We start from the raw sequence: 23,996 nt of genomic DNA, 5'->3' as shown, positions 1-23,996 counted from the left end.
ACGATTTTTGTAAAGAATGTTAGTATACTATAAAGAAAGAAGCTTTTTACCACAAATTCATAACTTACAAGGTAAAAGAAAACCTTTCTATGCCTCCATACCTCCCATGGAATGGATATGCTAGTCAGTAAACAACTTCTAAAAAAACCATGGTAACCAAAGAATGAGTGATGTAGCTTGACATGTTTCCCATGGCTAAAGCGCAAGGGAAACAAGGAAAATAAAATCCCCATCACAAACATGTACGCAAAGCTTTAGTGGTAGAAGCTTTGAGTGCAAATGATGCCTAGATTGGAGGAGGGGGTGTGGTGGTTACCCTAACTGTCGAGGAGAGGATTTCAATTGATGAAAATAAATCGTAATCGTTCCTTTCCCATCATTCACGTGGGTGAGGTGTGGTGGTTACCCTAACTGTCGAGGAGAGGATTTCAATTGATGAAAATAAATCGTAATCGTTCCTTTCCCATCATTCACGTGGGTGAGGTGTGGTGTGTGCCTCGAGACTATCCATGTATCATAGTGTAACCCATTGTCGATATATTTTCGACATCTCTAAAGTTGAAAGGCACCAAAGGTGACATAACATGATTTAAACATAGAAAAACATATTTAAGACATAAGGACAATTTACCTTACCCAGAGCGTTGCTCATGAATGTAGTTAATAAATCAACTATGCTTTGATTCGATGCTTGTAAAGATCATACAATAATAATTATATTTATATATATATATATATATATTTGCCATTATCCTCAACAATCATTTTTAACATATTTCTAAAGATCATCAAATACCTATGAAATCATTTAAACTGAGAAAAAATAATAGAGTAGTTAAAGTAAATTATGATTAAGGTTAAAAGGAAATAATAATGGACTAAAAGAAAATAATAACTCACAAGATATATTTGTTTGAGCTTGATGTGATATGTTACTTTAAAAATAAATAAATAAAATTAATTATCGTATGGGTGTGAGGTAAATTACGTCTCCTCTCTTACCATGTGAAATTTATCTTGGATTCAATGCACTTATCTAATCAATCAAGGGCATCAAGGGTTAATGCTTCCTCCATGAACACCATAACATTAAATTCTTTTTAATAATATGATAAAATAAAACAAGTACATTTATTATTTTATGACTTAGTAAATCATAATTATCTTTTTGTAATTTAATATAAATTTTAGTGTCATTTGATTTTAATTTAAAATGAGAGTAACAACATAAAATAATGATTTATTTAAGAATTGATAGTATTTTTTTAAAACCTAAAAAAATAGATTAATGTTATGAGAACCAAAGCCATTTTAGTGAAAACAGACTCCGAGACATTTAATAAATAAAACACTTTCTAACTAATTCCAGATATCTAATTTCTCAAGACAAATGATAATAAATGACTTACGCTTTTCAATAATAATTGTCTTTTAGTAATTAAATTATAATAAATTTATGGTTTAGTTTAAAAATATTAATAAATTATTTTATTATAATAATTTTTTTTCGTAAATCACTAATTTTCAAACTTAAAAAAATCTATTTTTCTTTTATTTTTCTTCACACTGCGCTTAGCATTCCCAAATCTGAGAATATTTCCCATTTTTTTCATTTCAAAACCTCCTCAACCCGTGCTTAACTTTGTCTTTTCCTTCTGATACAATCTTTTCAATGAAGAAGTTTGCACTGATAAAATGTTTATCACAAAAGTTATAATCAAAATTCTAAAACATCCTGAGAGAAAATTTTCAATCAATCAAATCAATGTGCGCACTGCCCAAACACAAATTCCATTCAAAGTAAAACTCAATAAAGTAATTGTTCACACAAAATTATTATAATTTGTTTTGCAGCCTATGGTGGACCATAACTTTGTGGTAAAATGCTTCACAAAATTCCATCAAATAAAGTTTAATTTTAATTTCCAAATGTATTGAACATTTCAATTTATTGTAATTTAATATGTGTATAATTAGTTTGAGAAATGGTTCAGATGTCAAGACATTATTGGAAAAGGATGTAATTTCATCCATGTGTTATAGAATTCATAGATATATTACCAACACAGCCGCATAATTCAGGGTTGGTGAAGACCCATAGGTATCCCGAATACAGTCAGCACTCCTTAGATTCCTGGTTGGGTTCGGCCACAGTGACCCAGAATGGCTCGAAGTGATACTGTGTAGATTGCTAGCGGTTATTTTTTTTATGTATGGAAGGCGTGCCTGTGATTAGTAAAGCCGGAACTTTTTTTAATGAGCCTTTTGTGGACAAGTGATTATCAACGAATCATATATTGGCAATTTTTTTTTCGTGGAGTCCACCTTCAGTTTTAGGTAAATTTTTTATTTTCATTGTTTAAAATTAGTTTAGGTTGGTATACATATATATTTAACCTTTTGTAAAATCCTAGGTATTTTTAATAGGAAGAATTCACCATTTAAATTTGGTTAGAAAACACTCTAAAACATATAATTTATAAACTATAAAAATTAAAAGATGTGAAAAGATAAATATAAATTTAAAAATGCATTTTTCAAAAAAATCCTAAAAACAATAGCTTCATCTTTTTAAGAAAAATACTCAATCAACCTATAACCACATCAAGTACATTATAACCATAAACACTTAAGTAAATGAACCAAAAAAAGAAATCTTCAACTATATCATGTATCAAAGATTTTCCCTAAAAAATTGGGAAAAAGTGGTGTGTACTATTAACACTTCAGTGGAATCTGAAAAACATTTCATTTTGGAATGTGATGCTTTGAAAGACATTATAGATACTTACAAAAATATGAAAATTAGTCAGTTCTATACCATATTATTCGATGGAATTGGATTCCCTTTTTTAGGATAGGCGGTTAATTCATGGATGAGATGTGCGATTGGTAGTTTACTGCTTGTTCACTAACATCACTAACAAAGCATGTAAACGACAGTACAGATAGTGGTAGTGGTGGGGTGGATTGTAAAGAGAGAAAAATGAAAAGTCATAGTGGAATTGGAAAGTTTATAATTTTTCAATTTCATTTTTGTTTTCTAAAGGTATAAAAACACTGAGAAAACCAGAAAAGAAGAATTTGTGATAGTGTTGTAACAAAGTACTAATTTCATGAGTGATTTTCTAGGATTTAAGATATTTTTCTAAATACACTTATATTTATTATGAAAGATTTTAAATAAATAAGTTTTGAAATTAGAAAAGCATTTTAGATTTAAGTTTAGAAATGAAGAGTAGTTTTGAAGAACACAGGTGGGATTGCTTCCCCTGAGTGTGGTTTCTTTTTTTTATTGTATCTGTAAGATTGTTATGTTATATAGTTTATTAGAATTTATTTAAAATTCAAAATAAATTCAGAAAAAAATGAACAGAAGATATTGTTGTTAGTCCATTTTTTTTAATTAAAAATTATTCATTCCAATTTTAATCGTATTTCGAATTTGGTAACTATGATTTATAGCAATATATGGATTCCTTGGCATTGTTTTTCAGTGAAAGGACTTTTAGAAAGTTGGGTTAGCTTATCATTAATTTGAGTAATAAAATGATTAAATTGCAAAAGACTAAAAATAAAGAAATTGGTGATCCTATAAACTATTTTTAATTTTGTGAAAGTTTAAAATTTTATTCATTCATTCTAATCCAAGATAACTGTTATTGTAATATACACTATAGTCGATCTCACCCAAAAAAATACAAGGTACTTAATATGTGACATTCTACCCTTTAATAGCGAAAGACAAAGAAAATATACAAACACCTTTCATTTATAACCATTGAAAAAGTTAATCTACCAAAGTCCCATGTCCGGATAAAGTTACAATGTTCAACAGAAATGATTTTAAGTTCGCTACATGTTTGCTGGCGTATACTCAGTCCAATTGGTTTGAAATGATGTATCAAAACCATTCTACCAACGCACTGTTCGAGGTTTATCTACCAGTCGTAGGCATTTGATTGATTATTTATCCACCAAGTGTCTGCGTGTTGGGAAAACTGAACTGTCATGAAGGGGAGATAGAGCTGGCAAAGGACCAGTGAACTTCAAAGAGAGTTGACAATTTGAGAAAAAAACAATTGTGTGATATTTTCAACGCGGAGGCGTTCCAACTGAGCAAAACGTGTTTCGGTATTATTAGTAATACTGTGACGGCGCAGAATCCAATGTGTATAGCGACGTCCAAACAACTCACATGGCAAGGAAAGGAGCAGGTGAAAAAACCCATCACACGACAAAATGCTCTCAGTTTTAAGAAAATACATTTTTAATTCTTTCCCCTTGATATTAAATTCCGTCACAAGACAAACTGAGAATGCTTTCCTCCCAACCATTTTAAATATTATAAGATTTTGGATTTATCTGGTAACTACTTTTTTTTTTTAATCAAAATGTAGTTTTTTTATTATTAAAACTATATGATGGATTCACCATCTTCCAAGTTATTTTTTTGTTATATGTGAAATGTAGAATCACAGTAACCTATACATCTCATTTTAATTAAATTTTTACTCAAACATGTTAAAATTGGCCTCCTATTTTAAACGTGTCATCTTCTTTCTCTTTATATTAATAATAAATTTAAATACAATAATTTTCGATTTATTTTAATGTAAAAAAATTAGATAGTTTAACATTTTTTTATTATATTGATATAAAATATAAAATATTTTTGTCTTTGTTTGCTGGATTGGAAACATGAAATATTAATGGAAAAGTTAATGGTTTTTATTCCAAATGTTTATATACTAATTGGATGTGATAAAAAATATTTACTAACTAAAATTTAGCTTATGTAATACAGTGTTGATAAATTCCAGAGTAAAGTAAAAAGCCATAAGTTAGTTGAAAGTATCCATAATACATAGAATGACTGGATTGAATACAAGTGCAAGATTTGGTTTGTTACAATGCTATCCAATTTTTCATGTTCTTCCACCCCAAAAGATAACAATTTTTAAAATTTTATTAACACTTAATAATCTATTTATGTTAATCTCTCCCTATTTCTTAATAATATTTATTAATTTGTGAATGTCCATTTTTCAAAGTAAATCATCATATTTTGAAAATAATATTTATCATTTTTTATATAAACTATATAAAAAGCCGTAGTTTATCTGTCATATATTTCCAGGGTTTCCGAGCTTATTTTCTTGTATTATTTGTCCAAAATTCAGCAGAGATTTGTTGGAATCACAGGTTTTAAGATGTGAACTTTCCACAATCCTAATGCCCCATAAATTTTCAAAGGTGTTGAATCTATATATGCAATAAAAAACCAATTTTAAACACAACAAAGATAAAAAATTCACAAAAAAAACAGCTGGCTTGTAACCAAAAACTCTAAAATATATAATGTTTACAAAACACATTATAAAAATATTTAAATTAATATTAAAATATTTGATGAAACATTTAGGTTTAAATATAAGATTTTATTATTATTTTATTTATTTTTAAAAATATAATATAATAAATTTATATTAGGTGTATCTGAACTAGTATGCTAAGTAGAAGACATTTTCTCTTAGAAAATGATAAAAAAATTGGCATAATTTTGAGAAATGTTTGGAAACAACTATTAAACTCTAAGATTTTTAATACTTTATGAGTTTTTGATAGTATGAAATGCATTTCCACTTTATTGATAGTATGAAATGCATTTCCACTTTTAAAGAAATAGTTCAAAACACTTGAATTTCTTGAAAAAAAAAATAATTCAATTTCCTAGGAGAAACTTGCCATCCCAGAAAAACCATTACCTGGTTAGACAACCCCACCTAACTATTCTAAGTTTGCGAATTCTTAAAAAAAAAGAATTTTGTTCAAATTTCAATAGAAAAATATGACCCAGCAAAAAAAATAATAATATAAATTACACTACTCAAGTGTTAATTTAACTGGTTAATTTTTTAATCTGAAATAATTAAATTTATCCATATAATAAAATTCAAATTTAAAATAAATCTGATTCTTTTTTCAAAGAGAAATATAGTATTATATTAAGACAATATAAAAAGTATATATGAGATACAGCAAGAGCTAAACAACTAGCATCCTTGCGATCATATGAAACCAAAAACTTACAGACATAAAAAATAAATCTGATTCATATTTAATAAAATCTAAATTTAAAATAAATCTAATCCATATTTAATAAAATCTAAATTTAACATAAATCTAAATTTGTATCTGTAATTATTTATTTTTAACTATTAAACTCCTGCCTATTATTAATGAACGAGGTTGACAATTTCTTTTATACCAAACTGTAAAACTCCGAGCTATTATTAATGAATGACGCAACAACTTAAAATGACAACTTTGAAATTGTGTAAATGTATATACTTAAATTTGTCAAAATTTGTCGTCATATTTTGAATAGGACTTGCGCTGTATTGCTTAATTTGTATTACATATTTTGAATGGGACTGGGCCTGGAATGCAGAGATTTTTATGCGGAATAAAGTTTAGTTTAGTGGCCATAAACCTGACCAGCATTTTCGTATTACATGCACATGCCTCACACCATCCCACGATCATCGTAATTCCATATCACGATCCTCGTCATTGAATTGAGACAGTGACAGATGTCGGTGGCCGAAAACTTTTATAAATCTAAGACTCTCTGCTATATTCTCTACCGAGTCTCCAGTTACAGGGTTCGCCATGGCATTTCGATATGTTTCACTGAATGTTACATTCCTTGCATTTGCATTTGCATTCATTCAATGCACCACTGCTCAGCTCAGCCCTACCTTTTATCAGAATACATGTCCCAATGTTACCAATATAGTGGGGCAGGTCATCCAACAAGCTCTGCAAAATGATTCAAGGATTGCGGCCTCTCTCCTTCGTATGCATTTTCACGATTGCTTCGTTAATGTAAGTAGAAATATGTCTCTTTATTCACTAGATTTGTCCTTAATACATCATCTGTCTGTTTATTCAATAGATTTGTATTCAGTACAGAGATTTGTAATACTGATATTTCACTCACTCCTTGATTTTAAGGGCTGTGATGGATCCGTTCTGTTAGATGACACAGCAAATTTTACTGGCGAAAAGACAGCAGGTCCTAACAACAATTCCCTAAGGGGTTTTGACGTTGTGGACAACATCAAGGCAGCAGTAGAGAGTTCATGCAACGCAACAGTTTCTTGTGCTGACATTCTTGCCATTGCTGCAGAGCGATCAGTCGTACTGGTCTGTAAATCTATCGTAATTAATGACTTATAAGCTTTTGATACTGTGTTAGTATAATGATTAATCCAACATGATGAATATCCTTTATACCATTCCTCTAAGTTGAAATATATTCAATAGCTCTAAGTTATAACTGATCTATGAAGCCTTCTAACATGATAACCGTCTGCAACATGCTGCAGTCCAGTGGTCCATCGTGGACTATACAGTTAGGAAGACGAGATAGCACCACTGCAAATGCAACTCTTCCTAACACAGCCATTCCCGCACCAACAGACAATGTTTCCACAATTATAGCAAAGTTCCAAAATGTGGGACTTTCTGTCACCGATGTAGTTGCTTTGTCAGGTATAGCAACACTCTTATCTGCAGATGCAACCTCACATTTCTTTCCATGGCAGAATTTGTTAGTGTTGTTATTTTTCACATGCATTGATAAAGGGTATTTTCCAATCCAGTTAACTAGTTTGGGTTGTAATTTCACAATGAATTTTTTTATAAATGTGTGAATATCCATGCAGGGAAATCATGAATATAAATTTATTGTTGAATTTAATTAGATTGCAGATTTTTAGAATATTTCAAACCTCGACCCTATCTAAAATATTCCCAAATCTACCATCTGAATAAAATGTGTTTTGTCCTGCTGGATCCAGGTGGGCACACAATCGGGCGAGCTCGCTGCACAGTTTTTGTCAACAGACTTTACAATTTCAGCGGAACAGGCAATCCAGATCCGACGCTGAATTCATCTTATCTATCCACCCTGCAAAGCACGTGCCCACAGAATGGTAACGGGAGCACCCTAACGTCACTTGATCCGGGCACTCCAAATACCTTTGACAACAACTACTACACAAATCTCCAAAACGAAATGGGGCTGTTCCAGTCAGATCAAGAACTGCTTAACACAACGGGGGCAGCCACCATTTCTATTGTGAATGACTACACCAGTAGTCAGGCTGATTTTTTCTCCAACTTCTCCAACTCGATGATTAACATGGGAAACATAAATCCTCTAACGGGAACAAGCGGAGAAATCCGCCTGAACTGCAGGAAGGTCAATGGCTAGAAATCCCTGTATCGCTTTGTTTAGTCTGTTTCCAATTTTCATTTTCTCAAAGTGAGAGCAGTACCATTCCGTTTTAAAACATAAAAGTTAGAAAGGGAAGTGCGTGCTATCTGTAACATAATCCCTGTTGGTAAAATACTGACAGCAATTATCAATAAATTTAATTTTGGAAAACATATAATGACGTTTGCATCAAGTTTCTTCGATCTATTTTATAACTAAAATGCCGAAAAAAAAGGAAATCTCAAAATTAGGTCACAGAGATTGGGTTGAATCCTATAGTGTGGAATTGACGGAGGTCGACGTTTTGAAATGGAAAAGATGAATATTCTTTATTGATTTGTCAGTTTAGATTAACTTTTATGACTAATCCTTTTAACATTGATAAATTCATATTTTATTTTTGCACCACATGATATTGTCGCCAGTAGGGAGAGTTTTCAATTTTTACATTACATGTGGTGAAGATTGAAAATTTGTGGCCGAATTAATATTTAATTTCTTCTATCATTGGATCATTATTTTATAGAAAGTAGTATAGGGTTTTATCCAGGGAAGTGTAAAGAGGATAAATTCTATTTTCATCGCCCAAAGAAAAAATAATGTTAACGCATAAATGTAAAGAAATATTACATTTTACGTATTAAAAAAAATATATGTAAAGAACTTTTACATTGTAGGTATTAAAAAGAAAGTGTAAATAAATATTACATTGTAGATTAAGTGTAATGTGGTTGTAGATTCGGATTATTGGAGAGCCACTTATAAAATTGGTTTTTGTTATGAGATGTTCTTATAACTCAAATCTATACTTCGTTTATCCACTTTAAATATGATGAGAGAGATTGTTCTAATGTGTTGGGTATGAAGTATATATGATGAGAGAGATTGTTCTAGTGTGTTGGGTATGAAGTATTAAGTTTTGTAGTGGGTATTTTATATTAATATTAGTGATTTTTAAATTGAGTATGTTATATTATTTTTTAGGTTAAATATTGATAATTTTTTTATATAATATATTAAAACGTTTTAAGTAAATAGATTTCAATTTTGAATTTGTTGTATGATTTTATTATTTAATTTAATATAATTATTCTATTATTTTATATATTTATTTATTTTTAATTATTGTAATACTTATTTTTTAAAGTTATAATTGTTTATTTACAATTTTGTTATAATAGAAAATAAGTGCATATTATTTTTTTAAATTTAATAATAAAAAATAGTTTTTAAAATGAGAAAATGTGAAAATGAACTATATAAATATTATCAAATTGAATAAAATTTTATTGGGAAAATAAATTATATAAATATTATTTTTTTATCTTTCAATTAAATTAAAATGATAAAAATTGATTTTAATATTTTATATTTTTTTTAAATGAACAAAATCAACCATACAAATATTATATTTCTCAACTTTGTATTGAATAAAACTTATAATAATGGTATGTTGGTTTTTAGTTAGGGATATGATGGTTTTGAGTTAGGTATATGCCTTGGTTTTTGGATCTTTTGATGCGAGGAAGCTTTGCCAAGGGATAGATCGCCTGGGATAGGGGATGTCTGGGAACTCGGAACAGTGACTGCACAGAAGGCAATGATCATATTACTCGAGGGACTGTGTAGCAGAGAAGGGAAGTCTGGGGCATGAATTTGGTTTTGATCATTAACATTGCTATATGGAAATAAATGCACATTGGGAGTGTGCCCTGGAACAATGAGCCAATAACTGTTCACTGAGACGACCACGATGCATGATTGTAGTGTTGGACATTAGATGCAGTTTGACTTTAACAATGGATTCTAGACTTCCTGGGAAGGAGGTGAATCTTGGTACTACTTTTGAGGGTGGAGGTGTGAGCCTCTAGATTCCCTTGTTGCGGATGCATGCATCATATCCTTTTATTTTTTGGATGAGAAAATGTGCATATGTGTATATGAGTATATTATTGTAAATACTATACCAAGCTGGATTTATAAAGTTCTATAGACAGTATGGTTATTTGTTGGTTGAAGAAAATGTGTATGAGTATATATGTGGTTCTTATTGTAAATACCGAAATGAGTTGTGTTATAAAGCTCCAGTAAATGGTATGTTTTTCATGCTTCAGTAGGTTGTTCATTGTAAATATTGCAACGATCTCTATTATAAAGCTCCATGGGTCGTATCTTTTGGTTTTCAGAGGTTTTGTTGGTTGTAGGTGTCATTGAAGATCTAGGATAATGTTCCTCCACGGGGGAGGGTTTTGTAAAATCCCTGGTCAAAAATCCATGTAATAAAGTTAATAAAAGAAAAATACGACCAAGGTCATGGGACATGTATTCCAAGTTGAAAGTTGGGCAAAACATCATAGCGGGTGTTCGTTTTGGATATTATGTCTAAAGGAAATTGGCAAAGGTAATGGAAAATGCTTTGGAAATGCATGAGGCATTAATTGACATTTTATTTATGAAAATAATGGAAATTAGGAGAAAAGGAAGGTGTCGGGTCACAGGTTGTATGTGAGGAGGAAAATGAAGGAAAATAATGGAAAATTGAAGAAAATAGAGGCCTCATTAATGAAAAGGCTTCTGGGGATCAATTGGTAACATATTTTTAGTTCAATTTTGGAGCTCTCTCTCTATTCTCTCTCTCTCACACTAGTGGACACATAGAGCATTCTTAGTGCACTCTAGCATTGGAGGAAGGAAGGCAAAGGAGGGGCAAGGAAGCAAGAGGAAGAAAATACCAAGCAAGGAAGATTAGGATCAAGTGGCTACAACAAAATTACATGCAGGTATCAAGTTGCATGTATGGTTTCCTTGCTAGTTTTGGCATGCATGGTACATGCATGTGTGTTTTTGGTTTTCTTATTTTCATTGGCATGGGTTTTTCCAGGTGTGACAATGTTTTTCTGCCTTTCCTTGCCATTTCTGGATAGCCATGGTGTGGTGGGGTTCTCTCGTATTTGGTTGAGCTGGATTGTTAGATGGATGCAAAGCTGAGTGGGGTGGTCTCAGGATTATTCAAAAGGAATAGGAATCCTGGGATGGGATACACAGTAAACCCTGTTTTTGAACATCTCGATTGAGCCTAGGAATCCTTGACTAGTGAATGGTGGGATACATGGTAAAAATAAGAGGTGAATACCCTTGATTGATCCTAGGAATCCTTGATTGGTGAATGGTAGGATACATAGTAAAACCTAGAGGGTGGAGACCCACGTAAACCTAGGAATCCCTTGAACGGCAATGGTGGGATATACTGTAAACGCGAGAGGTTGAGACAGACAAATTATTCATGATGTAGGTGGAGAGATCTAGAGGCATTCATGCTTGTGTAGGGCCTAGCGATCTAGAGGGGATTGCGGTAAATCCTAGTTCCATTGATGAGGGTTGAGGTGGTTTGGCCTCGGGAAGCCCTGGTTGGTTTTTTTGTGAGTCCCACATTCATGCTTAGAATATGGCATGGCGTTGACTGGCCAAAAGAAAGATTTGGTTCAGCCCAATTTATGGTCGGGTGGTACGTGGAAGTCCCTAGCCTAGTTAGTTTTTTCACATGACAATAAGATCTCTTTCCCTCTTATGTTCTATGTGTAAATGTACTTGTTAATATGTGGTTTTTATGGTTGTGCTATCCTTGTTATTCTATTGGTTACATGTTGGTTATAAGCATGGTTTATGACAAACTTTGTTTATGGATCTCATCATGTTTTGATTAGTAAATGAATGAATGATGAATGTATGATATAATAGATGTTGTTGCAACTATTATGAGAAGGCACTAGACCTTCTTGGTGATTTTTAGATAAGTATCACACCCCTATGTTTAGTTGTGTATTTATGACCTACAGATTTCATGTTCATGGTATGTTTGACAGAATGCTTGTCATGCCTAGGCCTTGTTAGATCAATTTCTTGTCTAATATTTTTATGGAAGGCTTTTTCCTTGTGCCATTCATGGTTTTAAAAAGTGTCATTAATTTCTAGGCAGAGCTCTGGATACTGGCCTAAAAAAGTGGCTTAAATCTCGTGGTTGTAGGCACAGAACTAGGTGAAAAAGACTGCAATATCTCCCTTGTAGGCATCATGCATGCGACTGGAGGGTTTTAGTTGAAATTAGGAAGGATTGTGTCAGCATCTAGGAGATCATGGCACTGAAAAAAGAGGTTTAATCAAGGTTTTGGGCACCTGAAAGGGTGGCTTAGCCCTTAGGGTCCTATAGCACCTAATAGGGAAGTCATTAAGGGTTTTAGTTTGTTGATTCCATTTCCTTAAGGTGAACTAGGAGGTTGAATCATATCATAGTAGTCTCTCATCACATCTTTAGCCCAATGGGCCGGTTATCTTGGGTAAATGTGGGAGGAGGGAATTACAAAGTGGTATTAGAGCATGGTTCACCACTTGGACTGGATGGGCTAGATGCATGTTGTTATGCATGCATTGTCATCATTAAGGTTGTCATGCATGATGTCATTTCATGTAGTTTATGTCATCATGATGCTATTGGTATGTTATGATGTTGATGTGTTGGCTGAGATGAAGCAAGATATGCAGATCATCGAAGTGAGTTTGTAACACTGGACCTCGAGGTAAGAGCAGATCATCATATAGGTTTGTATGTTTGACATGCAGGTATGTAGTTAATAGTTATTATAAGAATTAAGGTTAACTATATGCTTGTCATTCTATTGTTGTTATGGTTACATGTATGATAAATGCTAGTTGATCAGTGTAGTCATATGCACATGTGTCAGATAGTCATGAATGATAGTAACATGTTGTATGCATTGTGGTCATATGCCTGATGATTATGGTCATTGCAGTTGAGGTATTGATTTGATTATGTTTTGTGCTAATTTCAATTAATCTATGCAGATGATTATGGTTATGAAATTTGAGTATGAGTTAATATATTGTGATATTATGTCATACTAATTTAGACTGACTGTGCATATGTGATTGTTATGCATGAATGGAAATTGTTTATGAGTTTATGATGTGAACGTGTTAGCTAGTTATTGTTATGGATATCATGACCTTATTTATATTTGATTTGATGTGTTGTGAAGTTATACCGTGCTAATCTATATTGATTATGTAGAAAAGATATCCTCCCCTGAGATACATTAAAGTATGATTTTTCTTTTGTCGGCTATTTGGTGTTTGAATGTTTGATTATGTCGTCTATTTGGTGTTTGAGTGTTTGGTGTCTATTATATCATACATCTGTTGGTTGAATGAGTATTTTTCTATAAGATTGCGTGATGTTTTTTTAAGACGATTCTACTGACACAATATGTGCTGAGACAACTGATATGCACTAGTGTGGAAGTGGGTGCTAGTTGTAGTATTATGTCTAATGATTGTGAGTTGACTGTTGGTTATGACACGACTATAGTCTTGGTAAATATTGATTTCAAATTGATAGATATGATGTCTTGATATTTGGAATGTGTGACTGACATGTGTGAACAGATGTAGGGAAACATGCTTGATATTAGCGTGACAAGGTAATATGTGATTTTTTATATAACTAACAATTGGGTGATGTAAAAATACATAGTAAGACTTAATTACGGTAGGGTAAAGGTAAAAAAAGGAATTGGGTGAGAATTCATTTGGCTATTTTTGGAAATCACAATTCCAAATGAATGACCGCTTTACATGAATACATGAAGTCTTCTTAATCTTGATTATGTTTGACATTATGTGGATATGTGTTATAGTCATGAACATGTATTTAGAAGGTATATTAGCTAGTTTCGAGTTATAGATGGATCTTTCAAGGGAGTTGGAGTCCCTTGCGATATGGCATGGATGTGTTCAGTTACAAGGCTACATGCTCAGTACAACAAGGTAAAGTAATTGGTATTATTTTTATATTTATTTGTGCACTGACAATTATGTGTTTATGACAGTATGATGTAGGGATTGCATGGAAAAAGAGCCTACCATGAAATCTCAAAGAAGGCTCAGGTTGAATTTCCCTTGGAGGCATTGGGAACCCATGGGGTTGATTCATGGTGTTTTTTGGGAGTTTTGTGCCTTCAGTATTTTGTGATTTGTTTGAGCCTGATTTATGGGTTTTGATTGCGTGTGGTGCAAGGCCTTATCACTTTGTTTGTGGTGTGATGTTGCTCTTGGTGTTTCTTGGTTTTATTTTTGTTTGTTTCTGTTTCTTACCTTTCATGTTTTGAGGTTCTTGGGAATTAGTTTGGGAAAGAGGAAAGTTAATGAAGCTCAAGGAGAGGTGAATGAAAACTAGCAGGTAATGTAAGACTTAGATGAATCCTGCTACATGTATAAGTGAAACTGAAGCCAAGAATATGACAACCAGTTGAACTAGTTGGGTCCACTGGGGAAAATGGATGGTGGCAGGACAATCATGAGAAAGGTAACATGAAAGATATAGTAAATGGATTTGAGGTGTCAGAAGCCTTGGCTATGTTGGGAGCTGTTGTTCTCAATGTTGTGCATGTTGTGTACAAATAAAGGGAGTTCTCTTAACATTGACCTTATGCTATTTGGTAATTATGTTGTGATCATGATTATGTGGATGTTTATATATGTATATATGTATGCATTTATGTCATTTTAGGACATGGTCGTCAAATATCATGATTTTTTAATGCTAATATTTATATGTATATATGTACGTATATATGTCGTTTCTGAGAGGGTCGTCATGAATCATGATTATTTTATGATAACGTTTATATATATTTATGTATCTATGTATCTATGTCAATGTTTGACAAGGTTTTCAGGGATCATTCTTGTGGAGGAATGATTGCTTATGCAGGTGAATGGCATGAATAGATTCTTGGTCTTATGGGGAATCAAGTGGGAAGAGTAGCCCTGACAATTCTATAAGGTTACTATCATGTGGTTATGAGTTGATATTATGTGATTATACTATGTCTAGCTTATGGACATGCTATGCTAAGGGATACATCAATGGAATGAAAACAACATGATCTGCGACATGCTAGGATAAACATAGATCGCAGAGAGACACTAGAAGAAAGGTCATTTGGTAAGGACAATGTCGTCTTAGGATGTGTAGTACTGGTGTTGTGTACATGTAGCATATGTAGTATTGTGTACATATGATGTTGTGTGCCTTTTGTATATATGATGTTGTGTGTATATTGTAAATGTAGTGCTGGGTATATATGGTACTATGTACATGTTGGATATGTGGTGCTGTGTACATGTCGTATTGTGCTCATGTTGGATATGCGGTGTTGTGTGCATGTTGGATATGTGGTGTTGTGTACATATGGTGTTGCATGCATGTTGTACATGTGTTTCTATGTACATATGGTTTTGTGTGCATGATTGTACATGTTGTGTTGTGTGCATGTGGTGTTGTGTACATGTAGTGTCATGCAATTGTAGTGCATGTGGTCTTGTGTACACATTGTATAGGTGGTGCGGTGTACATGTGGCATTGTGTACACGGTGTGCAGGTGGTGTCGTTTACATGTGATATTGTGTACACATTGTGTAGGTGGTGTTGTGTACATGTGGTTCTACATTCATGTTGTACAGGTGGTACTGGTGTACATGTGGTAATATGTGAATGGCGTACATGTTGTGCTATGTACATGCGGTACTATGTATGTGCATTATGTAGTCGTGGAATTGTGACAAGTGTATTCATTGTGTTGTACTCTGTGTACGTATATGTATTGTGTTGTACACCAGATGTAGGTATGTGTATGTGTTGTGTTGTACACCGGGTGTAGGTGTATGTATTATGTTGTGATGTACACTAGATGTAGGTGTATGTGTTGTGTTGTATGCCAGATGTAGGTGTATGTATTTTGTGGTGTCGTACGCTATGTGTGGATGTATTTGTTGTGATGTACATTGTGTATGTGTACGCGATTGAAGAAAAGAAAAAGACACTGGGTGTTTTCTGGGTGTGACAACCAATTCGATGTATATACAAAAAGGACAAAGGATAAAGGTAGAAGCGAAGGATCGATTAAAGGATAAGTATTAGTATTTTATTTCAGTTTTAAATTATGCATGTGATCTATGATTCTGTTTTATGATGGTTACATGTGATCTATGATTTTGAATATGATGGTTGTGTTTTAAGCTAACTGAATGTGATATGTTTATACTTAATGATTTGATCAAAGAGTTAGTTTGTCTTGTTGTGACAGGAAGTGAACATAATTGAAAGTGTACCTTATTGACAGGCCACTAATGAGGTATGATTTGAGTTTATTTCAATTTGTTTTGAATCTAATGGAGATTATGTGCCTGGTACAGGAAGCATGGAAAATGCCAGGGTTGGGTGGTTGAAATTGACTACAAACATTAGCAGTAACAATAAAAGGAATTGGAACAAGTGGCAGTATGTTGGTAAAGCACTACAGGAGCAAGGTCATTGTGGGACACTGCTACCCAATAATGTCCATTGGTTCCCATGAGTATGCTATGATTGGTATGATGGCTTTGAGGAAGGGATATTCCTTGGTTTTTGGATCTTCCAATGCGAGGAAACCTTGCCAAGGGATGGATCACCCAAGATAGGGGATGCTGGGGAACTTGGAAGGTGAGTGACTACACAAAAGGGGATGATCGTGTTTCCTGAGGGACTGTGTAGTAGAGAAGGGAAGGTCGGGGGATGTATTTGTTTTTTTTCATTAGCATTTCTAGATGGAATTATATGCACATTGGGAGTGTTTCGTTGAATAATGAGCTGATAACTATTCATTGAGAGGAAAACAATACATTATTGTAGCACTGGACATTGGATGCAATTTGACTTTGACAATGGATTATGGACTTCCTGGGAAGGAGGTGAATCCTGATACTACTTTTGAGGGTGGAGGTGTGAGCCTCTAGATTCCCGTGTTGGGGGTGCAAGCATCATATCCTTTTATTTTTTGGATGAGAAAATGTGCATATGTGTGTATGGTTATGTTATTGTAAATATTATACCGAGTTGGATTTATAAAGCTCCATAGACATTATGGTTATTTTCTGGTTGAAGCAAGTGTGTATGACTATATATGTGGTTGTTATTGTAAATACTATAATGAGTTGTGTTATAAAGATCCAGTAAATAGTATGTTTTTCATCTTTCAATAGGTTGTTCATTGTAAATACTACAATGAGTTGTGTTATAAAGCTCCATGGGAAGTATGTTTTGGTTTTCAGTGATTTTGGTGGTTGTAGGTGTTATTTAACATCGAGGGTGGTGTTCCCCCAAGGGGGATGGTACTGTAACATCCCTGGTAAAAAATCCATGTAATAAATTTAATAAAGGAAAAATAAGACCAAGGTCATGGGACACATATTCCAAGATGAATGTTGGGAAAATAATCCTACTGGGTGTTCATTACAATTATTATGGCTAAAGGAAATTGGAAAAGGCTTTGTAAAGGCATGAGGCATTAATTGGCATTTTATTTATGAAAATAATGGAAATTAGGAGAAAATGAAGGTTAAAGGTCATAGGTTGCATGTGAGGAGGAAAATAATGGAAACTTGAAGAAAATAAAGGTCTCATTAATAAAAAGGATTCTGAGGATCAGTTGGTAATATTTTGTCAGTTTAATTTTGGAGCTCTCTCTCTCTTTCACACACTCTTGGACACAGATCATTCTTGGAGCACTATAGCATTGTAGGAAGTAAGGGAAAGGAGGGGAAATATAGCAAGAGGAAGCAAAGATCAAGCAAGGAAGAGTAGGATCAAATGGCTACAACATAATTACTTGTAGGTATCAAGTTGCATGTATGATTTCCTTTCTAGTTTTTGCATGCATGGTACATGCATGTGTGTTGTTGGTTCTCTTGTTGTCAGTAACATGTACACGTATTACTAATACAAAAAGATGTAATCAAATTAGTAAAGTAATTTTTTTATTATATGCCATATGTTTTATCTACCATGATTACATAGAATCTGATAAGTAAAGTGTTATGTTTGATTATATGTTATTCAACATAAATCTGGCATTGGTTTTATGACATTGAAACTCAACCACATCATATACCATTACAAATTTACCACATTAAGTAGACCTTTCCCGAAGGTTCGAGAAGGAAAGTGGAGAACATATGTCTTTCATCATGGTAAACAACTAGTGTGATATGAGCCATTGATCATTCCCGCTCCAATTCCATGGTTCAAATTCTCTAGCACACGGTTAGGGTTCCCAACCTAACAACCCATGACCCTAGTCTAGCTCATTTGATCGCTGCAGTTTCTCATGGTTGAGCTCTGCAACTTGGCTCCGACAGCTCCATTAACTGGGAATTATTCCATGTTATTCATGTAAACATTCACAATTTCATCTACCCTTTTGAGAAGACAAGACCTAGACACGTTTGCTATCATTATGGCTAGTTTTTTTTCTCTTAACTCCTCTCCTCTAGATTTTTGTTTGCAAGGGGCTTTCCTATGAATGAACTTTAGTTCCTTTGTTTAATGGTGGCTACACCTATTGGAAAATCAGAAAGGCAGTAAATATTTTCTCGATCTTGATAATTACTTGTGATGTTACTTTTTATTACGAATCTTTATATATTGTTTCTTTAGTTCATCAAGAAATTACACAAAGAAACAACATGTAAAACGATGAACACAAGATGTAGGCACATGCCAAGGAAAAACCCCATCGATGGGAAAACCTAGTCAAAGTAATTCTTCCTTTCAATAGTATTCTTTGAGACTCTTCACCCTAGACCTTGAGCAGACCTTCCTTCCACACCAAATCAGCCTCTAGAAGATTGATCTCTTTCCAGCAACTTCAACTACGCAGCAACTCGCAGTAGCTCATGGCTTCCAGCAATAGTCCAACTTGGGAGACTTCGTTCTCCCAATCCGGAGCATGAAACAAAGAGAGTCTACCACCAAAATTTTGATTTTTTTTGACTCCTTATACTCCCCTAGACTCACATTCACTTTGGCTTCCCAAAAACAGACTTTCCCAGCTTCCTACTTTGCACTTTTGCCCGAAAAACAAATTTTCACACTTCTTCCTAGAAGAGAGAGAATGAGAAGTGATGCTCCAAATGAATTCATATTCCTTCCTTTTATTGGCTTCTTGTGGGGTAGAATGGGTCCTTAGGCTGACTTGATCTTCTCTTAGGCCGACATGGTGTGGAGGTTCCATAATTCATCTTTGACTCAATACTAAACCAATTTATATGATTCAAAAGCCCAAGAAGGGTCTCTTTAAATGTACAATAATGTTATAGACTTAGAATAAATCCTAGAAGTCCTTAATGTGGACTTTGACCTAAAACATGGCGACCCAAGCATGAAACCCATGCTTTAATAAGTCACAACAACAATAATACAAAATATTTCTTTATTCTTTTGACAAGTACATTACATGATGATTCAAGTACATTATTGAAAACCGAACATAGTTAGTTTTGCCAACACTCCCTCTTAACTATGGAGGTATTCATAATGTACATATACAATGGAATATCTCATACTATATGAAACATGAATAACTTTAGGCACTGCGATTCCATGGAATAGATTCTTGTCCAGGGAAATCTATCCAACTAGTCTCACAAAAATTTAGGCACCGCAATGCCTTGGACTAGATTCATTACCAGGGAAATCTATCCAACCAATCACTCAAAAATTTAGGCACTGAAATGCCATGGACTAGATTCCTGACCAAGGAAATCTATCCAGAGATTCACTCAACAATTTAGGCATTGCAATGCCATGGACTATATTCTGGAACAAGGCAATCTATCCAGGTGGGACTAAGGTGGACTCAAGCTTTTTGCCCCTCTAGGTACCATCAGGCTTACTTTCTAACCACCAACCCAAAAACAAAATCTAGGTATGTGTTAGAGCTTAATGACCAATGCCACCTTTCCAACTTTGGGGACTCAGACATCAACACAAAGTGTTAGCCAGATGGCTTCCCAGACAATGCTTCACTTGCAAAGACTCAATACCCCTTGATCTAGCAGATCAAGAATAAGAAATCACTCCCAATCAAACTGATTGGTAACCATCATTCTTTCCTTCGAGAGATTCAACTGTATAAACACAACCCCAATAAATAACATATTTTCACATGTACATAATCAAATATAAATCTCCGAGGTCTTCCAGGAAATAAATGTTGCTTCTCATATTTTCATAGTAGGACTATAAAACGAAAGATTCCTTGATCATATGCTTTCCTTCCTACTTCAGATGCAACAACATATTCTTCAATCAGATCCTACTTTCCTTCTTTTAGCAGCACTACAAAATGCATTCTCCAATTTCCCTTTCCTATTCATGGCCTTCACTTAGACTTATGGATGTTATTCTTGGTATAGTTCATGACACATGAAGTAGAAAACCATATTTGACACTCCCTCTCAACCAGGAACCACCTCTTTATCCAGACTCCCTCTTAATGTTAGGGAGATCTCTTTTATTCATGCTTCCTTTGGGAGATAAACTTCTTCTTTTCAACATTGTAGAATATTTCGTGGCTTCCAACCATCTCATGAGAGTTATCATGATCCCCATCATGCTCATCGCATCTTCACCAAGTTGAAGATTGTGTACCGACACAACTTTATTGTCACATCTAACATCTTCACCAAATTAAAGATTGTGTACCTGCACAACTTAAATAGAAAGTACAACCAAAACTATACAATCATGATGTTAGCCATATCAGAATCACAGAAGAATTCTAACTTTATTCATATAAGATACCCAGTCTTAATTATAAACAAGAGACATATTCTCTTCAACATCTTGCGACTTTATACACCCTAGACTCCTTCATAGTATCATTCATTCCATCTAGGGTTTCAATATGTATTCCAAAGGTATAACATACCTTACAACAACATATAGAAAACCCTAGAAACAACTCAAAACAAATATAGATCTTCAAAGAATCTAACATCCCTTCAAAATACAAATGTTAGGTTTCTCACCAGGGATTCATATAAATCCTAGATTTCATAAAATCAATCAAAGTCAATCACAGCTTAGTCATCATCCTAACCAGCTTCCACTAAGGGCTAGTTCCAATCCCCTAGATTTTCAATTGACCATCAATCAGTCATTAACATGACCAACTACTACTAAGGTTACTTGTAAACCCTAGATTTCCATTTTTCACAATTTCAACAATCTTATACAAATCTCAAATCATCATATTCTAGATATTTTACTTTGACTAAGTTTTATTTCCAAAACCTTATATTTCCAATGTCAACAATCATTACATGCATAAATCTCAGATTTTTATATTTCACACTAGACAATGTCACTACTAGGGTTTAACTATAACACCCTAGATTTCCAAATATCAACATCCTAGAATTTCAGGCAAGGACTTCATTAAATCCTAAGACCCATGACCATCAATAACTAGGTCATCACACATATCTAGGAATTCATAACCATGCATAAGCATATCATATGTCCAATAACATAAATACATCTAACCTAGACCAAGCTAGGGATTCAACCAAATGGACATATCTATGTATGCCTAGATTTCATCATCATGAAACATACATGTCATATCATGTGTTAGTAAAACACAAATTCTCAACAATATCAAATAAGAGTTAGACACACAATCATTTAATTACACTAGGGTTTGATAAGACAACACACACATACCAATAAATTCTAAGACATCATAAGGGTCTTGCTCAAACATTCCACCAAACCCTAATGAATTAGAGTTCCAATTTAGAACACACATTCCACCATACCCCAATGAGATAGGGTTCCAATGTGGAAACATAACAAACCCTATATTTCAAAGGTTTAAGGGTTTTAGATCTTATCATTCCATCCTAACAAGTTAGGTTTTCCCGATCATACCAAAATCCATAACATGAAATCATCAATAAATAATTAAACTAGAATTTCACAATATCCCTAATAAGTTTAGGGTTTTATACATTCATAACAACATACCCTTTGGTTAGGGTTTTCCGGAACCTGTCTAGGGTTCTACCAAATTAGATAAGAGTGGGGTGGGTAGATTTATCAAGAGATGAATCACCCAAACAAGAATCACTAGGATTCAATACTGCTAGTCATAACAAGGTTAGTAATAGATCATAAAATGAATAATCAATCAATGAATTCAAAGCATCCCTTTGTTTATTGACTAATCTTGTCTTGAGAGATCCTCCTTCTTGCGGATGTTTTACCTAATCAAGACAATAGAGGGATAATGTTAATTAGTATTTAACAAAATCGAAACTAAGTGAATTCATGAACCAAAAATTGAAAAGACATGAGATACTTATATTTTTCCATAAAAATCTCATTAATGGCCAAGAGATCATCCCTGAGTCTAGCTATCTTTAGAAATAAGGTTTCCACAGTATCTTCTTTATTCATCTTCGTATTCCTCAGCTCATTCTTAAAACTTCATATTTGACCAATTTTCTTAATAGTGAACATATTTGACAATTCTTCATACATCTCCTAAGAATGATCGATGTTAGCTATGAATGGGACAATTTTTTCTTTTATCCCTGCTACCATCAGAGTCATAGCCACCAATTCTAGATCCTTGAATTTCTCTTTGTCGGCATCATTGGATTCTTCTATAGGCTTCTTTACGTTTCCTTTTACCAAACCCAATACCTTGTTCTTCTCAAAGATTAGGTCAATTGTCTTCTTCCATGATCTGAAGTTAGATGCTCCTTCAAGTTTGTTCTCACCCTTGATTGAGTTAGACATTCTCCTTGAATAATAGACTCCTTCCTTGAGATAATGCCTATGAATGGATTTGGCTTTTTCTTCTTCCTTCACGAAAGCTCTAATACCATGTTGGAAAATTAGAAAGGCAGTAAAGATTTTCCCGATCTTGATAATTACTTGTGATGTTACTTTTTATTATGATTCTTATATCTTATTTCTTTAGTTCATCAAGCAATAATTACAAAAAGTAGCAGCACATAAAACAATGAACACAAGTTGTAGGCATATGCCAGGGAAAAGACCCCTTGAGGGGAAAACCTAGTAAGAGTAATTATTCCTTTCAATAGTATTCTTTGAGACTCTTAACCCTAGACCTTGACCAGGCCTTCCCTCCACACCAATTCAGCCTCTAGAATATTGATCTCTTTCTAGCAACTTCGACTATGCAACAACTTGCAGTAGCTCATGGCTTCCGGCAACTATCCAACTTGGGAGACTTATTTCTCCCAATATAGAGCACAAAACAGAGAGAGACCGCCACCAAAATTTTGATTTTCCTTCACTCTATAGACTCCCCCAAAACTCGCATTCACTTCGGCTTCCCGAAAATAGAATTTCCTAGCTTCCTACTTCGCACTTCTGCCCGAACAAACATATTTCACACTGCTACCCATAATAGAGAATGAGAAGTGATGCTCCAAATGAATTCATTTTCCTTCCTTTTATAGGCTTCTTATGGGGTAGAATGGGTTGTTAGGCCATCTTGATCTTCTCTTAGGCCGACATGATGTGGAGGCTCCATAATTCATATTTGACTCAATAGTAAACCAATTTATGTGATTCAAAATCCCAAGAAGGGTCTCTTTAAATGTACAATAATTCTATAGACTCAGAATAAATCCTAGAAGTTCTCAGTGGGGAATTTTACCTAAAATATGGTTACCCAAGCATGAAATCCATGCTTTAATAAGTCACAACAATAATAATAATTTTTTTTTTTTTTTTTTTTGACAAGTACATTACATGATGACTCAAGTACATTATTGA

At 33.7% G+C, this 23,996-nt stretch overlaps 1 protein-coding gene across 1 annotated transcript; it reads left to right on the top strand.

The window, feature by feature from the left end:
- Positions 1-6,664: 6,664 nt before the first annotated feature.
- On the top strand, positions 6,665-8,457 carry LOC149151168 (peroxidase A2-like). Its single transcript, XM_089439049.1, has 4 exons — positions 6,665-6,891; positions 7,021-7,212; positions 7,395-7,560; positions 7,869-8,457. Exons 1-4 carry the CDS (start codon positions 6,676-6,678, stop codon positions 8,282-8,284), a joined length of 990 nt encoding a protein of 329 aa, XP_089295175.1. The 5' UTR covers positions 6,665-6,675; the 3' UTR covers positions 8,285-8,457.
- Positions 8,458-23,996: the final 15,539 nt, after the last annotated feature.

The sequence above is a fragment of the Pinus tabuliformis genome, chromosome 9 (assembly GCF_031772625.1).
Source record: "Pinus tabuliformis cultivar Carrire ecotype Pingquan chromosome 9, CPIR1, whole genome shotgun sequence".
In the NCBI taxonomy this organism is placed as follows: domain Eukaryota; kingdom Viridiplantae; phylum Streptophyta; class Pinopsida; order Pinales; family Pinaceae; genus Pinus; species Pinus tabuliformis.
Note: the sequence above shows the minus strand (reverse complement) of the source record. Positions and strands in the feature narration are given on the sequence as shown.

Coding starts and splice junctions, on each gene's coding strand:
- LOC149151168 (XM_089439049.1), top strand. CDS start 6,676: ATGGCATTTCGATATGTTTCACTGAATGTTACATTCCTTGCATTTGCA. Junction 7,213..7,394: donor CAGAGCGATCAGTCGTACTG/GTCTGTAAATCT, acceptor AACATGCTGCAG/TCCAGTGGTCCATCGTGGAC. Junction 7,561..7,868: donor CGATGTAGTTGCTTTGTCAG/GTATAGCAACAC, acceptor TGCTGGATCCAG/GTGGGCACACAATCGGGCGA.